Source organism: Hemitrygon akajei, chromosome 10 (assembly GCF_048418815.1).
Source record: "Hemitrygon akajei chromosome 10, sHemAka1.3, whole genome shotgun sequence".
In the NCBI taxonomy this organism is placed as follows: Eukaryota; Metazoa; Chordata; class Chondrichthyes; order Myliobatiformes; family Dasyatidae; genus Hemitrygon; species Hemitrygon akajei.
In genome coordinates, this window is record NC_133133.1 from 125513173 (window position 1) to 125536398 (window position 23226).

Consider the following 23226-nt stretch of genomic DNA (forward strand, 5'->3'; position numbering starts at 1 on the left):
ACAAAACCAAACATATCTTGTAATTTCTGCTCACTGCCTTCTCTCTTATTGTTTCACAAACAAATTAGAAGAACAGGTACAGATCAACTTTATTTTATACCAAATGTATTGTAAACCAAAGTTTAGAAGAGGAATTCTTTTCCATATCCACCATCCTGTCATCTGCCACATTATGGTCTGTAATGTGTGCTGGACATCATTCCTTCAGCTGTAACTGCTAACATTCATATTGCAAAGTATTTCTACATTTGGGGAAAAACAGGTTTTCATTCCAAAAAAGACATTTGATCCAGACATAAATTGCTCAGACAAAGAGACAATTTGCACTATTAAACTACATGAGCATACCTTTAAATCGGTATCACAATGCTTTGTTCCCTGCAGCATGTAAACAGAAGGAATGATCTGGCTTTAACAATAATTTGTTAGGAAATGTACGCCTGTCATCACTGAATCAAGTTTAGTCTTCTTACCACTCCTCAAAAATAAAACCAGAACTATTTTACTTCAATGTTTTAATATATCCATTTCATTAATTACAGTAAAAGCATTTACTACACAGAAATCCAAACTTAACACTGCTAATGAAAATACTAGGCTGCAGTAAAGATTGCTGCAATTTCTAATGCCTTCTCAGTTACGTACATTTTCCCCATAGCACAGCAGAAGATTATCCCTAATGGTGCACTTCACCTCTTAACACTGTTTATTTGGTATTATGTGGCTAGTACCTTGTCTGTTTGTTGATCATATTTCTAATTGATGCAGACATCTCCAAAACGTAAGTAGATTGGGAATAGTGAGCATGAGTATAAAAATTCACTTAAAGTAATATTCTAGAACCTGAACTTATAAAACCTTTCTTATTGTGGACTTTTTTCCACTTAACTGGTGACTTCTCTCAGTGCACTTTTTTGTCAATACCAACTGTCCTCATACCCCCTGCACCAGGGTCCATTCTTCACGTACATTTCCTGTTAGCACATGTAACATATCACTTGTATCCTTGATCTAATCTGAACTATCAGGCATTTACACACATTGGATCATGAGTGTACAATTCAGAACTGGGAATCCCGGTTTGTTTCTCTGTTGCTCAAGGTACCGAAACCAAATGTAATTTTTCGACTGTTCATCCAGCCTTTTACAGCTTATGAGTAAACTGGGCAGTGTGTTATCCACTATGTCATCAGGAGAACTCGTATTTTTTTACATTTCAGTACACAACCGTAGAAACAACACAAAAGTTGCTAACTTTTAAATAAAGTCAGATTTTTTTTCATTAATCTAAACTAAGGTGCTAGTGACAAAATTACATAAACAATGAGATCCTATTGTAGAAACCAAACTTGTGATATTCCTTTTTTGTTTTTCCATTGGAATTATATAACATGTTTTACATAAACCAAAATATTCTATTTTTGAATCCAACCCATATTGATCTCAGAAATACACTCCAATTATGATAATATTATATAAGGAACATATTACTGAGGTCAGCATAGATTTGTTTCACCACCCATTAAACATATATCTCGCATTTCAGCTTAAGGAATGAAATATATTCAATGGCAGATGGACTCCATGTACACCAGTATAAGCTTGTTGATTATAATTCATATAAAATGGAATTGGAACAAAAACAGGCGATTTATCAGGGATCCAAGTCTTGGAATTATAAATTTGCTGTATTGTCTCCAGGAGCAGAATCATACTGGGTGATGAACCTTTTGAGCTCCTCAATGCAACGATCTTCTATCTCACGCAAGTTTTCTCTTAGTGCAAATTGTATTGTGTTTTCCAATGATGGATCTTTGTTAATGAGCATTTGAACAACCATGCCAAAAGTTTCACAATCTTGCCTATAAACCTGAAAGTAAACAAATAAATTATTAGCAAAATTGACTTTAATACTTCAGTGCAACACAATTTAGTAAAATTTAGAACTACATTTACAATAAAAAATGGGTGTGCTGTAAATTTATACAATACTTTCACATTAATACTCTATATCTTGCAGAATAAATGCTTATTTTAAAGAAGCCAAAAACATACAAAAGCTCCCTTAAAGCTGCAATGCCTTTTAAAATTCAAGCAAAGTTGCCCAAAAGTTGTGAAGAAAAATATGTATTTACAAATAGACAAATGAGAACAAACATGTACAGAAATTTACAAATAAACAGAGGCTTTCTCTGCAACACACTTCGTTGTGAACTTTTCAATATAACTAGTCACCGTCAAATCCAACCTCCACACCTCTCAGCAAAGCCAAACTAAGGGTTTAACTCTGCCTGCATAGGGTGTAGTGTTCTGCCTCCCACTAATCCAGGCATTATTTTAGAATGCCTCAAACTCTCCCTCAGGTGTTTTGGGACTGTTCTGCTGTCTATAAACTGGCATAACGGTGTGACTGAAAATAATTGAAACTGTTTGGAATGCCTGTGTCTTGAACCCTTATTTTTTTGAGTTATAAACCAATAGAGCATGTTAATTGAATGAACTGTTTTGATTAGCCAAACTAGTGATTGTTCTACTGTTGGGGTATGTAAATAGCAAATTCCCAAGAACTGCAGAATGGGAGGGCAAAGTGTGTAAGCTACTGGGGGAACTAGACTAGGGACAGAACAAGGAGGAGTGATTAACCGGGCAAAGGGGCAAGGTTAGTGGGAGAATTAGCTTCACCAATTTGTTCTGTCACACTTTCAGAGCAGGTGATTATATAAACATAATAGGAAGCATAAGGAAGTTACACTACAAGATGATTAACAATTTAAGTAGCAATTTAGACCATAATCCAACAATTCTATCATACTCCTGATCTATGCTGATGGAGGAAAGGGCCTTGGGTATCAGTGAAATGAGTCACTTGCCACAGGATACACAGCATTCAACCTACTTTTGCATTACAGTTTGACGTTGCTGGTCTGGATGAATTTCTGGTCAGTGGTGACATCCCTGGATATTGATGGTGGTGGAATTAAACAAGGCTGTCACTGGATGTCAGGGAATACTGGTCAGACTTGTTGGAGATGGTCAAATGTGGTATGTCTGTTAACTGTCATTTATCAGGCCACACTCAAACGGCACGTACACGGTCTGCTTCAGTGTAGTCTTCTGCAAACATCTTACACCATTTGATAGTAGTAGTCATTAATGAAGCATTTATAGGTAGTCAGGTCCAATACATTGCTCTGAGAAACTCCAGCAGAGATGCCTGGAGCTGTGATGATTTACCTTCATCAAACAAACCACGTTCCTTTATAAAAGGATGACTCCAACCAGTGATGCATTTTCCCTGTTTCTCACTGATCTCAGTCTTACTGGTGTGCTTTGTAACACTGAACATGCCCTTCAGCCCACCATATCAGTATTAACCATGACATCAAACAAAACTAATCCCACCTGTCTGTACATGGTCTATATCCTCCATTCACTACCTTTTCATGTGCCTGTCTAAATGGCCCTAAAATACTATCATTCTGCATCTACCACTTTCCCTGGCAACACATTCCAAACATTTACCACCCTCTGTGCAAAAAAGCTCACCTCATACATCTTCCTTAAACTTTCTCCCTCTTACCTTAAAACTATGCCATTTGGTATTTGAATTTCCACCCTGGAAAAAAGACAGTCTATGCTGCCTTTGCCTCTTATAACTTTATAAACTTCTACCAGATTGCTCCTTCAGCTTCTGACTCTCAAGTGAAAATAACTCAATTTTTTCTAACCTCTCCTCATAGCCTCTAACCCAGGCAACATCCTTGTGAACCTCTTCTGCACCCTCTCCAAAGCCTCCACACCATTTCTGCAACCTGGAGCAGAAAATGCACACAATACTCCAAGTGTGGCTTGGCTGAAGTTTTATACAGCTGCAACACTATTTCCAACATTTATATTCAATGCTCTGACTGATAAAGCATGCTGTTGCCTTTTTTACCATCCTCTCGTGTTACCACTTTCAGGGAGCTAATGGACTGCACCAAGATCCTCTGTACATCAATGCCCTCAAGGGCCCTGACATTTATAGCATACTTTCCTCTTACTTTTATCCTCCCAAACTGTAGACCTCACACTTGTACGGATTAAAGTCCACCTGTCGTTTCTCTGCCTAGCTGCTCTATAAAATTTGACAACCTCATTATGCACTGTTTTAACACCGATCACAGTTAAATACTGTCTTCATATCAAGGACAGTCACTCTTTGTTGTCCTCTGGTATTTAGATCTTTGGTCCTTGCTTGGACCAAGGCTGAGATGTAGTTTAAGGAATGAGTGGTCATAGTATAACCCTAAACAAGCAATGGTCAACAGGCAATGTGTGTGGATCCACGGCCCTCTGCATCTAATAGATCATTCTCCACAACTTCTGCCATCTCCAAACACATCCTTGCCTCCAACCCCTCCCCCCACTCTCCCTCCTGGCACATATCCCTGCAAGTGACAGAAATGCTACACCTGCCCACCACCTTCTCCCTCACCTCCATTCAGAACCCTAAACAGTCCTTTCAGGTGAGGCAACATTTCACTTGCGAATCTGTTGAGATCATCGATTCCATTTTCAAGTTTAATTGTCATTCAAATATACATGAATACCCATGATTACACCCAAAAAAAAAGCATTATTGTATCCAGTGCTCCTGATGTGGCCTCCTCAACATCGGTAAGATCCAATGTAAATTGGGGGACCACTTTGTCAAGCACCCAGTCCATTAGCAAAAGGCTGAATTACGTGGTGGCCAAACATTTTATTTCCTATCCCCATTCTAACAAGTCAGTCCATGGCCTCCTCTTCTGCTGCTACCAGGCTACACTCAGGGTGGAGGAGCAATACCTCATATTCTTTCCAGGTAGCCTCTAACCTAAGGGCTTGAATGGCAGGTTCTCCTACTGGTTACTCCCCCACCCTTCCCTTTTCTTTTATTCTTTTACTCTGGCCTTTTACCTCTATTGCTTCCCTACCTATCACCTCCCCCTGGTGCTCTTCCATCTTCTCTTTCCCCTATGGTCCACTCTCCTCTCCTATCAGATTCCTTCTTCTCCAGCCATTTATCTTTTCCACCTGTCACCTCCCAGTTTCTTACTTCAAGCTCCTCCCCACCCGGCTTAACCTAGCACCTTCTACCTCGTCCTCCTTCCCCTCCCTCACCTTCTTACTCCAGCATCTTTCTCCTTCTTTTCCAGTCCAGATGAAGGACCTAGACCAGAAACATTGACTGCTTGCTCATTTCAATTTAATTCTGCTTCACCCACTGAGTTCCTCCAGCATTTTGTGTGTATTGATCTGTATGAAAGTGCTGCTTGATAGCACTGTTGTCAACAGCTTGCACTGCATTACTGATGTTTAAGGGTAGACTAGCTGGCTGGTAATTAGCCCAATTAGATTTACAGAAAGGGTGCCTCTGAGTAATTTTCCACATCTTCGGGTAGATGTCAGTATTGATATAGTACTAGAATAAATTGGCTAGAGGAGTGGTGCAGCTAGCTCTGGAGAGCAGATCTTCAGTCCTACAGCTGGAATACTGCCTGGTCTCTTAAGTTTCTCCTGTATCCAGTCCTCCCAACCATTTCTTCATATCCCACCATGGATTAAATTATGTTCTGTGATGATGAAGATCTTGGATATCCACTTGCCACCTCTGGCTGTGCTAGATAATGATTGACTCATCCTTTTCCTTAACGTACAACTGGTGAAACCTGTCATCGTTGAGGATGGGGATGCTCTTGGAAACTCTTCTTCCTCGGATTCAAAACCTCCTTCAACTTCCTCACCTATCAGTAAAGATAGGCAGCAATACCACCATCATAATTATCCTTAACACTGCTGCCATGCAAGGCCGAGTGTCCTCAGACTGATTCTTTACTCCCTGTACACTCACAACTGTATGGCCAAAATCTGCCTCAACTCCATCTGCAAGATTGCAGATGACACCACTACAGCAGGCTGCATTTCAAGTACAAGGAGATAGCGAGCTTACTGACATGGTATCATAACACCAAACTTTCAGTGTGGGTAAAACAAAAGAGCTTCAGGAAGAGGAGTGGTGCACATCCTCCTGTTTATATCAGTGCTGCTGAGGTTGAGAGGAGTGAACATCATCAATAGCCTATCTGGGTCCAACTTAGACATCATGGCCAACCTAGACCTTCTCTCTTCACCTCCTCTCCCTTCAGGCAGAAAATTCAAAAGCCTTAAAGCACAGGCTCAAGGACAGCCTCTATTCCACTGTCATAAGATTACTGAATGGTGCCTCAGTATAAGATAGACTAGACCCCACAATCCATCTCATTATGGCCCTTGCACTTCTTGTCTGTCTGCACTGCAGGTTCTCTGTAACTAATGTTTTATTTTGCATTCTGTTAGTGTTTTTCTTTGTATCACCTCAATGGACTGATGTGAAATGATCCATATGAAAGGCATGCAAAACAAACCTTTTTGTTGTACCTTGGTACATGTGACAACAATAAACCAGTCTACCAACTTAAATGACCACTTTGCTATATTTATCTATCCATCTCCATTCCTTGTGAGATCCATCAGTTGTCAGTGATATGTTGCTTTGGCCTTTCATTTACTCATTTTCCAGTTATTGAATCTACTGTATTTATAATCTAGGACACTACTTAATAAAATGTTTATTGTTTTGTTTCAGGTCAAAATTACAGCAGGACATGAGAGTACATCCAGTTAGTAAAACAGCTGAACAGGTTTTCTGACGAATCAAAAAACTTGCAAAATTATCTAGAGGAGTTTGCTCAGATAAAGGCCCAACCTAGACGACAGCAAAAGAATAAAGGGTTCAAATCTGGAATCTAAATTACATAGAAAATCAAAAACGGACACATTTATTCATCAGTTTATGGAGTAAAATTACAAGCCTAGGTTAACAATAATGTTGGTGTGTTTTAACTCAAATGGATACTGTAATATCGTGAACCATCAAGTAACAAGTAAAAAGCAAAAATCAAACTGCTAGAAAATCTCTGGGACAGATAGCATTTTTGATGGAAATGGATAGTGAACAACTTGGGTCAAAATCCTTCATGAGGACTTCATTTGTCTATTTGACTCCACAGATGCTGCCTGTCCCGCTGAGTTTCTCCAGCAGTTTGTTTTTTTTTGCTCAATATTCCTGCATCTCTTATGTTAAGTAAAAAGTAATCTTTAATCTTAGACCACACACGCTGCATTATCAGAACCGCTTCACTAGCAAACAGTACTCAGTTTTCCCTGGTGAACAGTACTCGAATTGTTGTGTGTTCTTGTCCAGTGGCAGTGCAAATAGTCACTACACTTTCTGTTTAAAAAAATGACCTTTGCATTTCCTGAAGAATAAATGAGTTTCAGGGGAAAATAAGCAATTAATTAGGATACAATAAAAATACAGTTAACAAACTCTGTTATACATTGCATTCACAAAATGTGTTTTCTTTAAAGTCAATAAATTACAGAACTAAACAATTGTAATTTTCTTCTTGGCTAACCTTTCATCTCAAACATCCCTTGTGTAAATCACTTGTGTTTGCTTGGTTACAAGTCACAAAAATCTATCACATTGCTTTCCAGAGTCTCTTGCTTTAATATTCATGCAAGTTAAATTTGCCTTGATTACTGCTATTCGTCATAAAATACCTAGAGCATCGCCACTACAAAAACACCCTTGCTGCTTGTTATGGATATTTCTTTCCTTTCAAAACACAAATGTTTTACTGGAGTGGAGTGAATTTATTCTGGAATAACAGCCTATTTGCTGTTATTTGCCAATCAAACCACAAGCTTTAAACTTAAATTAACTAATCATACTGTGGCCTACCAGAATCAACAGCTAAAATATAATTAAAACAACAAGCTCACAGTTTATCTGCCAGCAAAGCTGGCATCTGCAGTGGAAGTCATTTAAGACTTTTTCTTAAGGGCACTGGAAAGCATTCCAACATTTATTTTTAAAATAGAACCAAGAGCAGATATTCTGAAAATTGAGATTATTTTAAGTTCACTTTCACAAGCACTTTCAGCTGCCGTTAAATGCTTCAAAAATAGCTATGTCTGCAAATTGGATTCTTTTGTAAATGCTGTTTTCATAAACTTACAGTGCATCATTTAAAAATTCTCAGTTTACAAACATACAAAGTTATTTTAGCATTGTTGAATTTGAAAGCATGATTAACACAAAACATATAAAGAATGCAGAAGCTAATGAAATGACACTATTTGTTTCATGTAGGAGAAATTATATTCTTAAAGGTGAAAGCATTTTAGGGTCAGTAAATTACAAAACTTCAGGATATGAAGATTGAAATGCATTCAGGGAGTGATAGAGAAAGGTAAACACCTTTCTCTTCCTTTCCAAATGCATTTTCCTTATTTGGATTTTCTGTGTGATTTATAGATTTTGAAAAAAAATTTTGATTATATCTCACAGAACAATATTTATCTACTGGGAGGTTGAACAGAGTAAAGTCAGATGGTATTTAATAACATAAGAACTATTCTTGCTGTAAATCATTAAAATACTGCACTTTGTTCAGAGCTTAAAGTAAAGTATGTATATGTCATCATATGCTACCCCATGATTCATTTTCTTGCTGGGAGCAAAGAAATATAATCTAATGAACGAAAAGCTACACACAAAGACTGACATACAACCAATGTGCAAATGATGACAATCTGTGCAAAAACAAAGTAAATAAATAACACTGAGAACGAGAGCTGTAGAGTCCTTGAAACTAAGTCCACAAGTTGTGGAGTTAGTTCAAAGTTTAGGAGAGCGATGGTCGAGGGATAACAGCTATTCCTGAAGCCGTTGGTGGGGGACCCAAGGCTCCTGCAACTTCTTCATGATGGTAGTAACAAGAAAAAAAGCATGGCTTTGGATGGTGGAATGACGGATGCTGCTTTATTGTAGCAGACTGTGCCAAAGAAAGAATGGAATTAGTATATGATTGGTATAAACATAAACTTTATTGAGATTTTTCAGCAGGTAACGAGAGTGTTACGAAGGATGAACAGCTCTGATGGGCAGAAGGGTGCAAGGTTGCCCATGTCCCCCTCCCCTGAGAGAATCACAAACTGTTACTGTTTCCACATGTTAATGAGAGAGAAAGAGATGGAACAAACACATACTGGGACTGGAACATCTGCTGCTGATAACACCGGGGGAGAGAGACCATATTATGACTCCTGTAAGACTCACAGAGAGAGGGCTCTGAGAGCCCTCAGAGAGGGCTGTTTACTTGGTTATATTCTGTTTATTAAAATTCCTCAGTGGACAGCCGGAGTGGGCTGGTTTGATGGACTAAGCCATATATGTCAAACTCAAGGCCCACGGGCCAAATCCGCCCACGGTGGAATTATCTTTGGCCCGCGAGATAATATCTAATTACTATTAAAGCTGGCCCCAGTAATCGAAGCGCCTATGGCGTATGATATGGCTAATGCTGAGTTTATTCAGGTACCAGGTTTTCAGGGTTTTTAGTGTTTATTCGGCAGTCTTGCTCGGCAGTCTTCTTCATAAGAAACGGAATTTGTAAAGTGAAACACTTTGTAGTTATAGCAGAGACTGAGACACATGACAGCAGGCTGAAAAAACGGAGGCAACGAAAGCTGCGTTCGCACGCGTCCGACTGATCCGGCCCGCATGAAGCTGCATTTTGCTCAATCCGGCCCATGACCTAAAATGAGTTTGACACCCCTGGACTAAGCCATTCAAAACTGATTGACACCTGAGACCCTGTGAGTAGGGATAAAAGTGAGGTCTGGGGAGACACCCCTCAGACACACCAGGAGATGCACCAAGAGACACACTAGTGAGCACTGCTTAAGTGTTGGAACCCACGAGAAAGTGTGGGGCATCGGAGACCGAACAAAGGATCGGTCAATTTGAATTTGAAGTTTATAGCGAGGCCAGTGGGGGCTTGTGTGTGTGTCCACCCTTGCCTGGGTGATGAGTCCACCATAGAATAACGGTCTAGCTAAAGGACAGAGGGGTCATACCTGAATGGCCACAACAACACATCGACGGATCAAGAAAGTAAAGGAAGGTTTGCAAGACAATTGCTGTTACTGTTTGCTCGCTCTCTCTCTCTCTCTCCAACAATTACAACACATCGACCAACAACTACCTCAGCCTGTATGAACTGAACTGAACTTTATACTTTCCCATGATAATTCATTATCCCCTAGACAACTATAGAGCTTGTTTATTATTGATTATTATTATACCCACACTTTTAGGTTTAGTATTGCTAACGTGTATTATCTGTATATTTGCATTGATGATATTGATTTGTACATTTTACTAATAAACACTGTTTTGAAAATAGTACCAGACTCCAACGGACACTTCTATCTTTGCTGGTAAGACACCCAGTTACGGGGTACGTAACAAGAGTGACTGATGAAGGTAGAGCTGTGGATGCTGTCTACCTGGATTTTAGTAAGGTATTTGACAAGGTCCCTCATGGGAAGCTCATCCACAAGATTAAGGTGCACGGGATTCATGGTGAATTAGCCATTTGGATTCAGAACTGGTTTGCCCGCTGAAGACAGAGAATAGTGATCAAAATAACTTATTCCAGCTGGAGGTCTGTGAGCAGTGCTGTTCTGCAGGGATCTGTATTAGGACCTCTGCTGCTTGTGATATATATAACTGATCTGAATGAAAATGTAGATGGGTGGGTTAGTAAGTTTGTGGATGATACAAAGTTTGTTGGTGTTGTGGATAACATAGAAGATTGGAAAAGAATACAGTGGGATATAGATCAGTTGCAGATATGGGGAAAGAAATGGCAGATGGGCTTTAATCCAGCTAAATGTGAAGTGTTGCACCTTGGTAAGTCAAATATAAAGAAACAGTACACTGTTAAAGATCCTTAACAATGTTGATGAGCAGAGGGATCTTGGGGTTGAAGTTCATAGCTATCAAAAAGTGGCTCCACAGGTTCATAGTGTGATTGAGTTCAAAATTCAGGAAGTTATGTTGTAGCTTTATAAAGCTCTAGTTAGGCCAGATCTGAGGTACTGCACATGTTTCTGGTCCCCCCATTATAAATAGGATGCCAAGGCTTTGGAGAGTTACCAGGGTGCTGCCTGGATTATAGCGCATGTGCTATAATGAAAGGTTGAACAAACATGGGTCCATAGGTTGTGGAATCAGTGCAGAGTTGAGGTGAGTGAAGTTATCCATGCTGGTTTAAGAGACTGATGGTTGAAGGGTAATAACTATTCCTGAACCTGGTTGTGTGGAACCTGAGAGTCCTGCATCTAAAGGGCATACTGAACCATTATTATTCTCTCATTCACTGGCCGTAAAACAAAAATATGGATTGTCATTCTTTCAGATAATTATTTTTAAACTCTTTGCTTTAAGGAGGTAAAAATAACTAACAATATGAAGCTGAAATAACATATTTCAGCTTCAATGTTAAGTTTGTACATACCACGATCTTTATTCGGTACTCTGCTAGATGTTTAAAATATTGATATCACTTCCACAATTGGGGCAGGAGGTACAGGAATGGTGAGTATTTTTTGAGGTGGCATGGATCCTTCCACAGTTACCAATGCATGGGCTCAAACTTCTCAATATTACTTCGCCATTCTGAGTGATTATGAGCCAAAGATTCCAAGGAATCAGTAGGGATGTTGCATTGCTTCAAGGAGACTAGGAGCACATCCTTAAGTCTTTTCAATTGACTGCTTAGAAATCCCTTTCCCTAACAGTATTCAAAATACAGCACGTTACTTATTTTGCAAGTCTGGTGTACAGTATGCTTATGATGCAACCTGCCCAACGTATCGTTCTCAATGTAATTATGGCTTCAAGGCTCAGGATACTGGCTTGGGAAAGACCATTGTTCTGTGAAATGGAAGATTTGGAAGATACACTTCGGTGGTATCGCTGCAGTGCCTTGAGATTTCTGCTGTGGGTAATGAGAATTGTGACAATAATCATGATGAATGGCTGATCAGGCTTGTGCAGCCAGGTGGCTCGGCCTTGCTCCTATTTGTTTGTGTTGCTGTCAATTTCAACATTTATGTTGTCATAGAGAGGTGGCTTCTGAAATATGAGAAATGGTTTACATTTTCCAAGGCCTCAACATGAATCTTTATTTACCCACCCATCAGCAGTACACAACATAAAAAATATCAATAGGCTGTTCAAAGACAAAAGTAAAACTTACTTTTGTGTTTGTCTCTTACTGTTTAACTGTCTATTGCTTTCAAGTATATTTATTTTCCTTTCACTCACTGCAGGCTTCAATTATGATTATTTATTGTCTCTAGATCTGTTTATTTTTGCTTTCTTGACATCTCTCTTCCTGGCTTGTCATTCCCTCACCCTCTCCCCTTAACATTCTCTTAATATCCAAAGCTCAACTGATATCTCCATTGATCAGTTATCTAGTTTCACACACAGTGAAACTTTCTCCCCTCTACCAACAATAATTCAGTAATGAGTTGTTCCTCAGCACTTCAATAATGCTTTTCCTACATCTTTATATAACCACTCTGACTACAGTACTGCATTATCTCAGAGTAGAAGAAATTACTTGTTAAATCAGAACCTTGAAGAAAATAATAGCAATAACAATGGCAATAATTATTATTGACAATTTAAACATGTCAGAATCTATAATTTTGGTAGATCAGAAGATCTGTGTTTACCTGTTTTGCTTTCCTTTTATTATTGTTAACACATTCATTAAATTCTCCCTTAATATACCCCTAGTTACTCTAATCCTTTATCATAACGCCTGGTATCTTCTCTGACCACTGTAACCTTTCTCCAACAATGATACAATTATCCATGCACAAGTTAAACTTTGGCTCTGAGGTACTTTAATGCTATAAATTACTGTGAATTTATCTCAAAACAACCCCACCAGTTGACTTCTAGATTTTTTAACCTTAAGTGCTTTATAGATCATAGTATCTAGAGATCACTGTTTTTCTACTTGCAGATTTAATACTTTTTGTTTTTTACCCCCCATTATGTCAAAAATGTGGGTGGGTAAATTAATGGAAAGCATTCTTAGAGATGGTATATATAATTAACTGGATGGACAGGGTATGATTAGGAGCAGCCAACATGGATTTATGCGTGGAAGGTCATGTTTGACAAATCTTATTGAATTTTTTGAAGAGGTTACTCGGAAAGTTGACGAGGGTAAAGCAGTGGATGTTGTCTATATGGATTTCAGTAAGGCCTTTGACATGGTTCCACACGGAAGGTTAGTTAGGAAGGTTCAATCTTTAGGTGTTAATATTGAAGTAGTAAAATGGATTCAACAGTGGCTGGATGGGAGATGCCAGAGAGTAGTGGTGGATAACTGTTTGTCAGGTTGGAGGCTGGTGACTAGTGGTGTGCCTCAGGGATCTGTATTGGGTCCAATGCTGTTTGTCATATACATTAATGATCTGGATGATGGGATGGTAAATTGGATTAGTAAGTATGCAGATGATATAAAGATAGGTGGTGTTGTGGATAATTAAGTAGGTTTTCAAAGCTTGCAAAGAGATTTAGGCCAGTTAGAAGAGTGGGCTGAAAGATGGCAGATGGAGTTTAATGCTGATAAGTGTGAGGTACTACATTTTGGTAGGACTAATTCAAATAGGACATACATGGTAAATGGTAGGGCATTGAGGAATGCAGTAGAACAGAGTGATCTAGGAATAATGGTGCATAGTTCCCTGAAGGTGGAATCTCATGTGGATAGGGTGGTGAAGAAAGCTTTTGGTATGCTGGCCTTTATAAATCAGAGCATTGAGTATAGGAGTTGGGATGTAATGTTAAAATTGTACAAGTCCAAATTTGGAGTATTGTGTACAGTTCTGGTCACTGAATTATAGGAAAGATGTCAACAAAATAGAGAGATTACAGAGGAGATTTACTAGGATGTTACCTGGGTTTCAGCACCTAAGTTACAGAGAAAGGTTGAACAAGTTAGGTCTTTATTCTTTGGAGCGTAGAAGGTTGAGGGGAGACTTGATAGAGGTATTTAAAATTATGAGGGGGATAGATAGAGTTGACGTGGATAGGCCTTTTCCACTGAGAGTGGGGGAGATTCAAACAAGAGGACATGAGTTGAGAGTTAAGGGACAAAAGTTTAGGGGTAACATGAGGGGGAACTTCTTTACTCAGAGAGTGGTAGCTGTGTGGAACGAGCTTCCAGTAGAAGTGGTAGAGGCAGGTTTGCTTTTGTCATAAAAAAGAATGGATAAGTATATGAACAGGAAAGGAATGGAGGGTTATGGGCTGAGTGCAGGTAGGTAGGACTAGGTGAGAGTAAACGTTTGGCACGGACTAGAAGGGCCAAGATGGCCTGTTTCCATGCTGTAATTGTTATATGGTTATATAATGTTACATGGATAACAATATCTGAAAGATTAAAAAGGTCTGGATCATATTACACCTAAACACATTATTCACACAATAATAATCACTTTAATTTGTTCTTTTAGAAACTGGTCAACTTAAGTAGTACTACTAGGGATAGGGGAAAAGGCAGTGAACACAATTGGAAGAAAGAGCAAAACAGGGAAAATTTTTGGAGCAGAATCAAAGTCAGATTCTGTGATGCCAAAGAACTGGATTCAAAGAAACTGGCCCATCCAACTCCATGTGGTTTGCTTTTCTTCAGTTTTATTAAGAGATTTCAACGTAATTGAAACAATGATATAATCTGTCAATGCCACCTATAGACCATAACTATACTCAAATAATTTCACAGATCATATATATTGAAACAATATTATACATTATAGGAAAGATTTAATCAATACCTTAAACTGGAGCAGCATAACCACTGGCTTACAGTTATTATCCATACAATTGTGTAAATTGTTCATTTTTACAAAATAACCATTTACAAAAAGAAAAAGAATACAAATCAAACTAAAGTTAGGATGTGATTGAAAATCATCTAGATAATGATCTTTGAGAAAGAAATAGGTTAGTTATTATGTGTATGCTAATACCCACATTGGCAGCTTCACAGGCATTAGATATGAAGTGACATAGTGAATTTGCACATTTGGCACACGTTAGTGACTGATGTTGTCAGTCTACCATCTGTTATAGATCTTTCCAATTTTTTTGTTGTAATAAAGTCAACAGAAACAAAATAAAACACTAAAGCTCTCTAATGGACAACAGATCTGCAAGTGCTAGCTGAAGACCAGGAGAGTTCCAAATTGTTAAGGTAGCTTTGCCAACTGAGCTTAGCTAAGGCAGACTGTGGTGGCTCACAGTGGCATATGTTCTCCTGGGTTCTCACTCCTATTCCAATAATTCATCCAGTCACATTCAGCTGGACAGATCTGATTAAGTGGTTCGTCTTGTTTTCTCAGCACTCAAACATGCTGCTTCCACATTCTATTGTAATGATAATTGTCACTTGGGTGGGGCACCGGGTGAATGAGAACTTTTGCTTTGTATAGAAGCCATTCACAGCACAACCATTTCTTTTGCCTTTCATAAAATGTTTGAATGTTGCTTTTACTACCAAGGTATTATTTTCTCTGTGTGAACCGAACAAGACACCCTGAATGAACCTCAAGTGCCTTTCAAAATAAATTATAGCTTAAATAAATAATGTTCTAGTTCTGAAGAGACCTATTTCACATAAGTGGATTATTTGAATTATGTTTAAAGAAGGAGTATTTATCAGCAAAAAGAAACATATTGCCAAATTAATGCAATATACTTTGAGATTTTGGTGCTTGTTGCTTTGCAAAATTATACTCCCATTTATTATGGATGTACAATCAGAACCACTTTATATTGAAGCAAAAATCATAGCAAGGTAACTGTATCTCCTGAAAGATAATGTAAACAGTCACTTGCTGAAATACAACACAGCAATTGCAATCAATGGCACTGATCAATAGACAAGACCAATTTACGAGGTTCACAAAACACAACCTCATGAAGCTTGATACGCTTCCCTTTCTTTCTAAACACAAAGTACACTGCAGATGCTGTGGTCAAATCAAGACGTACAAAAAAGCTGGATGAACTCAGTAGGTTGGGCAGCATCCGTTGACTGCTTCTTTCAACGGATGCTGCCCGACCTGCTGAGTTCATCCAACTTTTTTGTACATCCCCTTTCTTTCTAAGCTCTTTGATTCCCGGATTCACTCAGTCCTCCATAAGGTCTGTCAGTATGTGTTTTCTCTCAACTTGCTTTAACACTGTTTATATATTTACAATTTCTCCCCAGCAAACGGTTGAAAATTTTTATACTTGGGTCACTCCAATAACTTTGAAACATCTGCAAACTAGTCACATGGACAGACCTTTTAATGATGACAACTGGCCACCTAATACAAATTACAGAACCATTGGAGGCATCTCTGACTGATGATATTACCTTGAGTCAAATAGTTTTTTCAAGTGTGTTAATGTCAGAAACTATCTTTCATTTACCGTAGATTCCGGATTTTAAGCCGCTACTTTTTTCCCACATTTTGAACAGCTTTGAACTCTGCAGCCTTTAATACGGTGCGGCTAATACATGATTTTTTTCATGCCGCCAAAAACATTTTGCCTCGTAACAGTAGACCAATAAAATTGATGAGTAGTTCACAGAGGTCCAATGAAATTGTACGATAAATCAAGCGCACTTTCACAATTAAATTATTGTAAATCAGTCATTTGTACTCACCCTCATCAACATGGAAAACACTCGAAGAAAAGCATTGTGCTGCCTTTATGGCAGTTATTTAGTTTATAATATTTTTGCTTAGTAATTCATTTGTTAGTTAAAGTTAGAAGTGTTTTAACTATATTTGTTTTCTGTACTACATCGCGGGATGCTATGACGTCACACCCGGTTTCGCCGCGTCTTGTGGGAAAAATGCCGTTTGCGATAAACGGGACGGCGGGGGCAAGCGGCGGAGCGAAAACGCTGCTTTTAAGTTAAAGGCGATCAATAACTTTTCCTGGTAGGCTGCAGTATATATATTTTTTACCAGTCGTTAGGAGATATTGGAATGTTGTTCAGTAAAAAAGTATACGCAACGTATATTTAAAAGTAGCCGCGTTACAGGCACTGTTCGAAAAAAAGCATTTGCAATATGTATTTGTTTATGTTACCATATGGATTTAATTAAAAGTTAAAAAATCCTCACGTGTAATATCTTTCTGTGTAAATATCTCATATTACAACGTGGGACACCTGCGGCCGAAAATCCGGTGCGGCCTGTACAAGTAAAAAATTGATTTTCTTTCTAAAATTAGAGCCAGCGGCTTTTAATCAGGTGCGCTCTGTAGTCCGGAATCTACGGTAGTTCTTAGAACGCAGTGATAGTGCAATCAGTCAAGGCCCTCAGTTCAATACATTAAAAAATGTTGAAGTTCAAATTCAAGTTTATTGTCATCTGACTGTACAACCAAACAAAACGTTCCTCCGGACCATGGTGCACTCACAAAAAACATGTATCACACACAGCTCATAAAACAAACTATTACCATAAATAAGTTTGTAAAATATAGTTCAAACTGAATGTAAACAGTAAGCAGCTCGCTGTTCTAGTGACGAGACCTTGGCAGCAGGGTACTCATTAGTCTCACAGCCTGGTGGAAGAAGCTTTTACCCAGTCTGACAGTCCTAGTTCTGATGTTTCTGTACCTCCTTCCTGACAGTAGTGGGTCAGAGATTTGTGGGGATGGATGGTAAGGATCAACAGCATGCTTTAGGTCATATATGTCAAACTCAAGGCCCACGGGCCAAATCCGCCCGCGGTGGAATTATCTTTGGCCCGCGAGATAATATCTAATTACTATTAAAGCTGGCCCCAGTAATCGAAGCGCCTATGGCGTATGATATGGCTAATGCTGAGTTTATTCAGGTACCAGGTTTTCAGGGTTTTTAGTGTTTATTCGGCAGTCTTGCTCGGCAGTCTTCTTCATAAGAAACGGAATTTGTAAAGTGAAACACTTTGTAGTTATAGCAGAGACTGAGACACATGACAGCAGGCTGAAAAAACGGAGGCAACGAAAGCTGCGTTCGCACGCGTCCGACTGATCCGGCCCGCATGAAGCTGCATTTTGCTCAATCCGGCCCATGACCTAAAATGAGTTTGACACCCCTGCTTTAGGCCCTTCATATACAACATTCCTAGTAAATGGCACAAAAGGGGGGGGGGGGAGGGGGAAGAAGGATACCCTGGTGATACTTTCGGTGTTTTTCAGTATCCTCTGTTGGGTCTTGCAGTCCAACGCCTTGCAGTTTCCATGCCACACAATGATCCATCCAGACAGGACACTCTCAACGGTGCTCCTGTTGAAAGCTGCTAGAATGGGGACTAGGAGCCCTGCACGCCTCAATCTTCTCAGAAAGTGTAGGTGTTACTGTGCCTTCTTGACTAATGAAGTGGTGTTGTGGGTCCAGGTTAGAAAGTCTGTTATGTGCACACCAAGGAACTCTGTGCTCTTCACTCTCTCCATAGCAGAGCCATTGATGTACAATGGAGAGTGGTCAACCTGTGCTTTCCTGAAGTCCACAATCATCTTCTTTGTCTTGTCCATATTGAGACTCAGGTTGTTGTTCTCACACCATCTGACACACCTCTCTACCTCCTCTCTGTATACTGACTCACCATTGATGCTGATGCAGCCAACCATTGTTCTATCATCAGCAAACGATAATACGGTTTGAGCGGGATCTGGCAGTGCAGTTGTGAATCAGCAGTGGGCTAAGCCCTAGAGGGGTACCAGTGCTCAGCCTGATGGAGTCCAAGATGCTGCTGCCAACTCAAACTGACTGGAGCCTTTCTGTCAAAAAGTCCAAAATCCAGTTACAGAGAGGGGTGTTGAGTCCCAATGAGGACAGTTTACCCACCAGCCTTTGAGGGATGATTGTGTTAAATGTTGAGCTAAAGTCTATGAACAACAACCTGACGAATGAGGCAGCCTATACTTGTCAACTATTTTACACATACTTTATTAAGTGGCTTGTTTGGCAATGTTAATTGAAGCTAGGGTGCAGAACTTGTGGAATGTCAAGTTGGCATTTGCTACAATGATCATCAGCCTTAGACATTTATCACATGCCAGCAACATCTACGTTTGACTGCGAGCAGCATATGTTCACTTTCAGCATCTCATGACATCACAGCCATACAGCACAGAAACAGGCACTGTATTCTGCTGAGGCCATGCTGACCATCAGATACTCACTCACAGTAATCCTACATTAATAGCATTTCATTCTCCCCACAACTCAGTTTCCCCAAGATGCTATCACATTCTTCATTACACTAGCAATTTACAGAAATCTACTTATTTACCAATCTTTATGTGACACTCAGAAAAAACAGTATCCAAAGTAAAAGGTTAAACGTGGTTCAGACATTTCTTTTTTTGCTTTTATTTACAAAGTATATTCTCATTAATGTGCTCTGAATAAATTTCAAACATAACAGGAAAGCCATATACTATTCTGAGGGGCCAAATAAACAGGATAAATAAAAACAATGAATCAAATGATTCCATAAAAGTTAAAAATATTCAAAGATATTTCAATACTATTAAAAGTGATAAAACTTTAAACATTCAAATACACTTAACTGAAATAGATTTACCTCAGTTCATCAAATATTCTTAACCAGTAATAGGCTTCTTCAACCACATAGAAGGTAAAATGGACATGTTATTCAGTATTATTAACTCCAAGGGAAATGCACAGGGAAACATCAGCCACTATACATGCCCTTTTTTTAAAAACCGCTCCAAAGCTGTTGAGTATGTCAAACAGAAAGTACTGTGGAACTTCCTCCTTAAATTTGTCTGCCACAGATATTTCTCTTCATTTTGTGTTTGCTCTATGATGGCATACAAGTCATGATACTAATCAATGGACCTTCAACAGAACCAACCTCAATGAAGTCCCATGTCAAATATGGCCGAATCATGCCCTGATAACAGTCTCAGTTTTTCTCATTGCAATATTGCATCTCACCTTCAACACATTCCTTTCTGGGATGGAATTAATCTTCACATCTAATCGGAAACTCTTCAACCTACAGGGACTCTACAAGAACCTCAGCAGTCTAATTGCAGTATGCCAGACTGAGGCTGAGCACCAAAGTTTCACCACCTTACAAGGTACCCATTCTACAGGCTCAATGAGCCACCTCCCGTACCATTTATAGAAGAAGCATCTGCAGTTCCCACAAGTTCAGAAACCACACACTATAATGGAAATAAATCAACCTCTACCACAAGGAACCATCAAAGAATGAAGATGATTCTGAAAAGGATGGGCAAACATTATTCAGCAACAACACAAATAGGAGAAAGAATCAACACAAGAGACTGCCAATGCTGAAATCTGGACCATCAAACTGCTAGAGGAATTTCGGGGTCAAGCAGCACATGTGTAGGCAAAGGATGTTCAATGTTCCGGGTCAACGTGCTTTTGTTACAAACCAGCAGACAAGACTACAAACTTATCTGAGTACAGCAGGAAGGTATCATTTTTCAGAGTGTATTTAGAAACAATCTATCCAATCTATTTTGTAATAAAGCATCATGCTGGTCATAAGAGAAGACTTTGTGTGTGGTCTTGTTCCAATAGTCTGCTACAAAGCAGATGTGCAAAAGACCAGAATGCTTATTCATTTATTCCATTTCCAACTAAATCACAACACCCAAAATTTTGAAAGATTATTAGAAAAAGATAAAGGTGACATGGTTTCATTCAGCTTTTAATCTGACTTTTCCACACAGGGGTAAAAATAGCTTTTCGGAGCTATTGTTTGCCTTATTTATAAAAAAATACTAAAATAACAAACTTGTATCCTAAAACTCAATCTCTGTCATGGAAGACTTCTTGTCCCACCCGTAACAGGAAGGGCACAGATGAACTGGAACAGATTTAATTTGCTTAGGTTAATTCTGCAGTTACAGTATAGGCATAGTTATAATATTGAATGCACAGGCCACACAGGAAGGTGTTACCATCATTGCAATTGTAAAACAAAAGAAATAATCCACCACAAGTAAATCACGTGCTTGAGTTCAGATGCTTATAGGACAACGAGACTGTGTAAGAATCCATATATTAAAATTCTATTTTTAGTATCATATTCTTTCCATAAAATACAATAGTAAATGGTACAATAGTGATAATATTATTAACTTGAACCCTGTAAAAATGACATTCCAGAAAAAGTTGCTCTATTTAAGGCACCTTATATTTGCACAAGATCATCTGTTGCTTTTCCAGGATGACATGCCTAAGACTAGTCTGTGTTTTCTTTCATCTCAAATCTTTCTCACTAGGAAAAAGCTCAGTACTAGAACGAAGCTTGATTTTGATAAATGGCACTGGGCAGAATTCTCAAAACGCAGTCACTTTCCTTTTTTATATATATTTTGTTTTTTAGTTATGTATTTTTACATTTCTTTTTAGTTTTAGATGATCAAGGCCCTGTAACCAACTGCATGCAGTGCTCACATTAACTTTCAACAATCTGAAGAAAGAGCAATTTACTCATTGTGTCCATTGGCTTCTCTGATATACAGCATTTCAGAACCCTAAGTTGACACTGCCTCATTGGAATCCAACAGAAAATACTGGAAGCACACAGCATGTCAGACAGCATCTGAGGAAACATATATTTATTGTGAAGAGGGGGAGAAGTCCACCCAGGCAATGAACTTCCCCATTAAGATAATCTGCTCTGGAACTGTATGCCACATTCTAAAAGAAGAGTACAGAAAACAGACAGATGTACGAATATGGTGATGTGCCATGAGGTGCTTATCTCTTCCTTACTTATGCGAGTGTCTATGAATAGATAGGAAGCAGAGTTTAACTCCATGAATAGTTGTTTCTATAATCAGGTGAGGGATATCAGCACACTAGAAGACGACAATACTATTCTGGAATTTATTTTAATTTGGCAAGTTAATTTAATTAATTGATGCATGACAGGGCACTTCAGACCTGAGAAATATACATCCAGTGCCCTGAAGAAAGTCCAGGCGGTTCCAAATAGAGGGGGAAAGGTTAGCTTAAGAAGCCTGAGCTTAGGGTTTTGAGCTTGAGCAATAGCTGATGTCACTCTGGTCCACTCAAAAAGGCTGAATAAGTTTCAAGAGCTGGTAACAGAAGTAAAGGTCAAGAGGGCACTAGCAGTGTTAGATATCTGCCAGACATCTTACACTCTAATTACTGACATAAATACTAACGAAGTAAGAGAGTTCCCTCGGGAAGAGATTAGAGATTAACTTTATTTGTCACTTCTGCACTCAGTTGTCACCTTATTAGGTACATCTGTATGCCTGTTCGTTATTGCAAATAGCTAATCAGCCAATCATGTGGCAGCAACTCAATGCATAAAAGCATGCAGAAATGATCAAGAGGTTCAGTTGTTCGGACCAAACATCAGAATGGGGGAAGAGAATGATTGCACTGGGCAACAAAGATTTTGCTTCCTGAATACCTTTAGTTATATCTTATGAATTTTGGGCTACTGATCATGAAAATCATGAAATTTCCCTATCACGCACTATTTTTTGAAATCACTTATGTTTATTATTTCAATTCATAATTCAAGTTAATTAAAATGTTGCCTACAACGTAAGCTGGAAAGTTTTCTATCTTGTCCAGGCATTGGCGCGGCTGCTGCATGGTAGTACAGGTTTTAGTAATAATTATTGGGTTCAGGACTGTAAGGATGGAATTTTCTATCACCAGGCACAAAAATTTCTATGAAGGATTTTGAGATTTGAGACAGATGCTTCCCTGAATAACTGATGCCAAGATTAAGGAAAGCATTTTTGTTGGTCCACAAATCAAACAGGTCATCAATGACAGGCAATTTGAAGAATTTCTAGTGGGACCAGAGAAAATCACATGGAAGGCATTCAAGGAAGTTGATGAAATTTTTCTCAGCATCTACAGAGCACTAAGCTGCATGCAGCAGTTGAAAGCATGCTTCAAGCATATAAAACTATGAAATGCAACATGTCACTAAAGATTAATTTTCTGCATTCCCATTTAGACTTCTTCACTGCAAATCTTGGTGCTGTTAGTGATGAGCATGGTGAAAGGTTTCACCAGGACATTGCGGTCATGAAGAAAAGATACCAGGGCAACTGGAATCCATCAATGCTGGTGAATTATTGTTGGACACTTAAGCAAGAAGCCTCAGACACTGAGTACAAATGAAAATTATTAACAAAATATTTTTAACTTAGTTGAACTATTGCAAAGT

General features: G+C 38.8%; 1 protein-coding gene across 1 annotated transcript in view; it reads right to left on the reverse strand.

Annotated features, from left to right (window-relative positions):
* Positions 1–498: 498 nt before the first annotated feature.
* The window catches only part of LOC140734020 (periphilin-1-like), a 124879-nt gene continuing 102151 nt past the window's right edge, over positions 499–23226 (reverse strand). Inside the window, exon 10 of the mRNA XM_073057599.1 lies at positions 499–1870. Coding sequence (XP_072913700.1) covers positions 1676–1870 — 195 coding nt within the window. The 3' untranslated portion in view covers positions 499–1675. The remainder of the gene's footprint in view (positions 1871–23226) is intronic.